This window comes from Branchiostoma floridae, chromosome 15 (assembly GCF_000003815.2).
Source record: "Branchiostoma floridae strain S238N-H82 chromosome 15, Bfl_VNyyK, whole genome shotgun sequence".
In the NCBI taxonomy this organism is placed as follows: Eukaryota; Metazoa; Chordata; class Leptocardii; order Amphioxiformes; family Branchiostomatidae; genus Branchiostoma; species Branchiostoma floridae.
Window position 1 is genome coordinate 5,676,576 of NC_049993.1, and position 6,738 is coordinate 5,683,313.

At 44.4% G+C, this 6,738-nt stretch overlaps 1 protein-coding gene across 1 annotated transcript; it reads right to left on the reverse strand.

Moving 5' to 3' along the window:
• Positions 1 to 4,870: 4,870 nt before the first annotated feature.
• Positions 4,871 to 6,528, reverse strand: LOC118432234. The gene is made up of 3 exons (XM_035843764.1): positions 6,218 to 6,528; positions 5,838 to 5,882; positions 4,871 to 5,332 (listed from the first exon to the last, which is right to left on the reverse strand). The coding sequence occupies exons 1-3, from the start codon at positions 6,526 to 6,528 to the stop codon at positions 4,951 to 4,953; spliced, it is 738 nt and encodes a 245-aa protein (XP_035699657.1). The 3' UTR covers positions 4,871 to 4,950.
• Positions 6,529 to 6,738: the final 210 nt, after the last annotated feature.

The following is a 6,738-nucleotide window of genomic DNA, read 5'->3' on the forward strand; positions in this document are numbered from 1 at the left end:
GCATCGAAATCATCAGCCAGACATCATCATCATCATCATCTTCATCATCATCAGCAGCAGCAGCAGCTGCAGTGTAATCATCAACATCATCTGACCAAACTGTAGTTTTGGATGGAATATTGCAAAATATTGCATACTTCACATCCATCTCCAGGTCCTGTTGAGAGTCCACAGAAGACGCCCGGGACCCTTGTAGGGACTGGTAGGCGCTGTCCAGGCGGCAAGCGTCGAGCTGGGCCGGGTTGTCTCTATCGTGATCATCCGCCTCTGACCTGAAGGGACCACAACTGTCTTAATCTGGGAATTCACCATGAAGCATCATCTTAACTGTAACGTCTAAGACAAGAAACAGATGCATCTGCAGAAAGTAGCACGGCCGAGCGCTCCATTCCTTGACGAATGCTGTAGTGTCGATATCTTAGTAAGTCCAACTTGTTTCTTGAGTTGACATTGCACTTAAAACAATGCTTCTCATCAGTTCATCAGTCAGTCATAGTCATACGGTGTATTACAACACCGTTGGGGTTATACCGCCCCTTACGGGGTGGCATACCCTTTCTTCTAGCTGAATACGAGACGAGGATGCGCCAGGTCTCCCGTCAAAATCAGTTCATAAATAATTAAAGGAAAATTTCTGATTTTTTTACACGGAGTACAGGAAACAAACTGTAGGACGAGAGAATACATAAACGGATAGCCGTTGTAATCAGCTCACCTGTCGTATACTGGGTTGTTTACAGCATGGCCGAATCCTCTGTAAAATTAAGATTGACTCATCTTAAACACTGTTAATAATAATAACAAACATTCGGCATAGAACTATCATTGCTAAACTAAGAATCAGTTGCCACCGACTGCGAATGGAATCAGGAAGGCACAACCGCACTCCTCTAGAACAAAGAGTCTGCCAATTTTGTACCTCAAACATGGTAGAAGATGAAGTGCACTTCACTGTTGATTGCGATATGTATGCGAATGATAGAAATACTCTATTTAGTTATATAGAAAGTAGATTCCCTCATTTTAGACACATGAGTAGCACTGACAAGTTTATATTTCTCATGCGTTTTGACAAACCGACAATAGCGAAACCCATACAGTCCTACATTTTCACTATTACCAAGAAGCGAGAAGAAGCCGAACTTTTGTGTTAGACTAGATTTGTGACACTTTTATATGTATATATCCTGACTTGTTGTGACCTGTACTTAGCTCGGTTGGGCAAAATTGTACAATAAAGGTCTTCATTCAATAATCACTGACCCAAGTCACTGGTGAGGACATACATATATGTACACTTAGGTAACTGTAAAAAGATACCTGTGACGTTGTGTGGTTATGTGTAATTAATCCATCCACGCCGTTCGGCAAAATGTAACAAAATTGTTTCAGTCAATGTTTGATAACTAAAGCAAATAGACTTACCCATTCAATGTCCCTATTGCTAGTTCTTGAAATCCAATGGCGTAGCTGTAAGAAATTGCATGAGGTCATCCGAATATTCCAACGTGGTTCTATCGCACTTTTAGATATTGTCTAGCGTATTGGTTTTCAAAGATTCATGAATACTCTACTTGAAATGAAAAATTCAACATGCTCAATTCAACAACAGTAGTAGGTCTGGGAAAATGCAAGATAATCTATGATACATAAACGTAGGTTCCTGATACTTGTGTTTGCCCTACAAGATAACAAACCTGCACGCGGACCTGCCCTGTCTTTGTCCCCGGCAGAAACAGACAGCACCGACCATTCCCACAAACAGCAGCCCGGCCACAGCGCCCCCTATCGCTGCAAACATGAGGATCTGGCCTTCTGTCAGTCCACCGTTGCCATGGTGTTGTTCGTTACTCTCCGGTTTTCCCGTCGTGACTGGTTTCATGTCCGGAAGTCTCGTCGATTTTGTGGCTTGTCTCGTGGTCTCAGGAACCGAGTCAATAGTACTGACGAAGACAGTAGACTCATTGAACGGCTGTCCGGTTTCAAAATTGTCTGACGTGATTTCAGTTGCTGTTACAGCGCCGATAGGCGAGACAGCAAAGATTGTGTGAGATGACAATGGTGTCATCTCTTCTGTGGCGTCTTGAGAACTAGTAGAAGATGATGTCTCGGGAATAGTGGTGGATAGAACGGTGGTGCCATGTGGGCTAGAGTTTGTTGACGTTGGTGTGGTAGTGTCTGGCTGCTGTAATGTTGTGCTGTGAGGCTGCGTAGTGATGGCGTGAGGCAGTGTTGTATCTGCTGCCTGGGTTGTTCTTGTTGCAGTAGAAGAATCCGTTGTAGGCTGTGGAGGCGAAGCCGTCAGTACGGATGTAGCAAACCCTGGTGCCGTGGTCGTATGTACTACTGGAGTTGTAGGTATCTCAGACGTTATGGTAGCGTCAGACGTTTGGTCGTACCTTGGTCGTGTTGTCGAGGCGGCATCCGTAGGTTCTGGAGTTGTAGTTGTTAGTACTGTTGAAGGAGTTGTAGGAAGAGCTGGTATTGTGGTTGATTCCGGTACTGTAGTGGTAGCTATATGTGCTTCAGACGTTTCAGTGTGGGGTGTAGAGGTATATATCGGACTGGATGTCGAGGGAGTGGTGGTAGAAGCTATGGTAGTTGGCGGGATTGTTGTGAGTAAGGACGGTGGAGTCATGGGTACAACTGCGTCCCCACCTGGATGGAAGGAAGTTTGCATTACCATAAAAAACACCCTTCACATTCCTGTACCTGTTTCTCTTAACGGAGGTGGCGTTGGAATAATTGGGGTCATAAATAGTGGTCTCTTTTTTGTCTCTTGCTAACGATTTTATTGAACATCGAGTACATGTACAAAATCACATCCAGTTGCTTGAGTAACAGCTGCTTTTTAGTGTACTTGTGCAAAAGTATTTGTTCCAGACAAAACAAAATACATTATATTCATCACATAAAACGTTAAATGTAGATCTTACCTATAACTGTAAACGCAGCTCGGAATCCCTGGCCCCTTGATGAAAATAACCCTCCGGCAAAAGACACCAACATTGAGGTTCCACTAGAGGAGGTGACGGCAGGTGGAGGGGTTTTCTCACAGTAGGTTCCGAGCAGGGATGATGACGCAGTGGGGCCGTCGTATACCTCTACTTTAGTGACCCCACAGGCAGCAGATCCAAACACAACCTCGTACGGAAGGTTGAAGTCAGGAAAGTTCAGCTCTATTGTTCCCCTTGTGACCTGGATGATCCAGCTACACTGGGCATTGCTGGGATATCTACCGTCAGGGAAGTTTGGTGTGGTGAATTCACGAGCACTTTGTTCCGTCAGCGTGAGGGGAGGGCCGCCATCACATTGGGCTGGGGATAGTGGGTAGGATGAATAGGTCACATCACATAGGCGAAGTATAGTTCCACGGATTTCTTAACACCATATTGTTTGAGTGAGAGACAGTGATATGTTTATTCCCTTTAGATAGTTGTAATAGACCGTACGAAAGTCGCTGTACTTTTGTTATGTCAATAAAGATCATTATTATAACTTACCTGTTGAAAGTTGGGTGCCACAACAGACCATGTACAGCAAAGACAATGTTACCCCGTTTCTCCACATGGTGTTCATAACAGATTTTTCAAACAGTCTAAGACTAGACTTCGGGTCGTTATGTTACTAGTAATCCAGACCCTAGCTAACACACGCCGTGGAAAACAAGTTACTTTATTCTGAACGTTGACCGAGAAAATCAGGTCCAAGGTACATCAGGCCAGGTCCCCGGGTGGGCGTACTTGCAATTGTGCTGGTTTTTGAGAGTATGAATTAACTGTTAGATAAGAGTCTGAACACTAGCCGTAGACTTCATTAATACACCGTGTGGAATTTTTTCCATGTGAGGAAATGTGACATTATTGTTTTTGCTGTATGCGATCTGTTGGGTCATCGGACTTTCAGCAGGTAAGTTGCTATTCTGAGCGTTGACCAAGAAAATCAGATAACAGTGCCAAGGTACATCGCCTACCACCCGGACAGACGTACACGCGTGTATACTGTGGTATTTGTGAACCACTTCATGAAACTCTCGTCAAAAGGTAAACAACGATAGGGGCCACTCTGAGCGGTGTGTTTGTGTTTGTGTTTGTTTGTGTGTGTGTGTGTGTGTGTGTGTGTGTGTGTGTGTGTCTGTGTGTGTGTGTGTGACAGATAACCAAGAATACCACTGAGTTCATCATTGATAAATAATTTTAAAACGTCCTGCCACAAAACGACTCGATACTATAGTACCATCTACTTCACACACGCACTAGTACTGGGATATTAATGTAAATCAATTCAACTCTACTGGACACTAGAATCTTAGCTGAGTAAGTTATATAGTCGAATACTTCGACTATATAATCGAGAAAAGATAATCTGCTCCTTTGTTATAAGTTGTTTAGCGTACATGGCATGTCTACGTATAAGCACAACAGAGAGATAGAAGCAACGTCGTTCCTTTGTGCGCGTAATAGCTTCATTGTAAATTGGCACATTTAACCTGCATATATCTACAAAGGTCACCGGCTTACCAATACAATAAACCATAAAACAATGGAGATATGTCTTTATTTTAAGTGACGACATGATTTTAAGTGCGGCATCTTCTTCCGTATTCATCACGTAACGTGTCATGCCGTCTATATACTAACAGAAATAAAATCAGATACAAAATATGACATCAAACAGGTTTTGATGGCACTTATTTCTCAATTATATTGCAACAGTTTTAGTAACTACTTGACTCGAGCTCGTGAAATATAGCCAGGTAGTCAGTCAGCTTCTTTTGCATTGTTATTCAAATAATAACATCTCTATCAGAAATGCCTGTACATGTATCTCTACTGTAACTGCAGAATTTATGATAGACAATTCACTCGATCGGAAGCCCACTTCAGTTTGTCTTGAACCTGTGTTATAGCCTCGAGTTATGTACATGTGGAATTATTCATTTTTATTTCTTTATTTTGGTTCTTTCATCTCCTTGTCCAGCGAAGACGACCGTGACCCCTGCAGGGACTGGTAGTCGCTGTCGGGTCGGGCCGCCTGTAGGGACTGGTAGGCGCTGTCAGGGCGGGCCGCCTGTAGGGACTGGTAGTCGCTGTCGGGTCGGGCCGCCTGTAGGGACTGGTAGTCGCTGTCGGGTCGGGCCGCCTGTAGGGACTGGTAGGCGCTGTCAGGGCGGGCCGCCTGTAGGGACTGGTAGTCGCTGTCGGGTCGGGCCGCCTGTAGGGACTGGTAGTCGCTGTCGGGTCGGGCCGCCTGTAGGGACTGGTAGTCGCTGTCGGGTCGGGCCGCCTTGAGCTGGGCCGGGTTGTCTATGCCGCTATCCTGCATCTCTAACCTATAGGCAGGAGAGATACTCATTCAAGCGGACACACAGATATATGTTGGCTTAAAACAAAGCTGAGCTAGAGCAACTTGTGACAATGATACGCATGTTAAATGTTAAATAATAAGCCAGTTCATTGGTTGAACTGTGCATGTGCGAGGTCAAAGATCATGACCCCAACTTGTAAACCTTTCTTGTCAAGACCATCCTGATACATGTGCAGAAGTGTTTTGTTTATGACTCGGGCCCATTAAACTTTGACATATTACCCACAATGCCATTAAACTTTGACATATTACCCACACGCGCGTAGAAAGAAATAGACCGTTCCAATAATGGCAATATATATATAGCCACGCCAATCTCAGTCAAAACTTAGAAATGCAAAACGAAAAGGCACAAATGCACCAATTCGACAGACCTACATTCACACTCTCTATTGAACAACTTGAACTACTTATTTTGATTGACAGTCGGTATCGGTCTGTTATCATGAAGCTAAAAGAAGAAGATTTACCTCTCTAATTTCTCTAGCTCCTGCTCTCGAGATTTGACTCCGTACCTGCAAGAAGTATAATCATGTGACATCATTCATATATCTATGCAAATCAGTTGAAATACTGCACTAAGCCATCACTCCTATGGTAGCACATTTCAAAAGCATGGCTTTGTGTAATCTCCAAGCGGATCTTGCTTTGGCTAATAACTCCTCTACCGGCTAAACTCCTTCCCATTTGCCACAGCAAGATCTGCTTGGAGATAAGGCTTCGTGCACAATACTAGTACCAACAAAAAAAGACAATCATGTCATCCAATGGTGCCATTAGAAAGTTCGAAACCACAAGAACTGATGTTTGCATTATCATACTCTACAATCCAGTCTATCTGCATACGAACCTTCCCTTCTTCCTCCTCATGCAGAAACACACGGCAACGATAATCGCCAGTAGGAGAAGCAGAGCCAGGGCGGCCCCTATCACTGCGTACAGGATGATCTCGTCTTCTGTCAGTCCACCGTCGCCATTTTGTTGCCCGTTGCTCCCCGGTTTTCCTGTAGTAACCGGTTTGATGTCCGGATGTCTCGTCGATTCCGTCACCGATTCTGTGGTTCCGGGCTGTTTCGTTGTTGTGATCGCTGCTGTGCTGGTTGTAGCTGGTGGGACGGTTGCGATTGCTGCCAAATAAGAAAAGAGTCCGCAACTGGTCATCAAACGGTTCACTAACGCAATATTTATGGTTGTAAGTTTTGGTGATGCATTTTGTAAGCATTATGATGGATTATCATATAGCCAGGTGCCGCGGACCAATCAGAAGGCCCAGTTACACGTTGGTTATGACGCAGTAACACATAGATTCAAGTCAGGCAGGTGGGTATCGCTCCCCTGATTGGTCAGAATGAATCGACACCGGCACCGGTG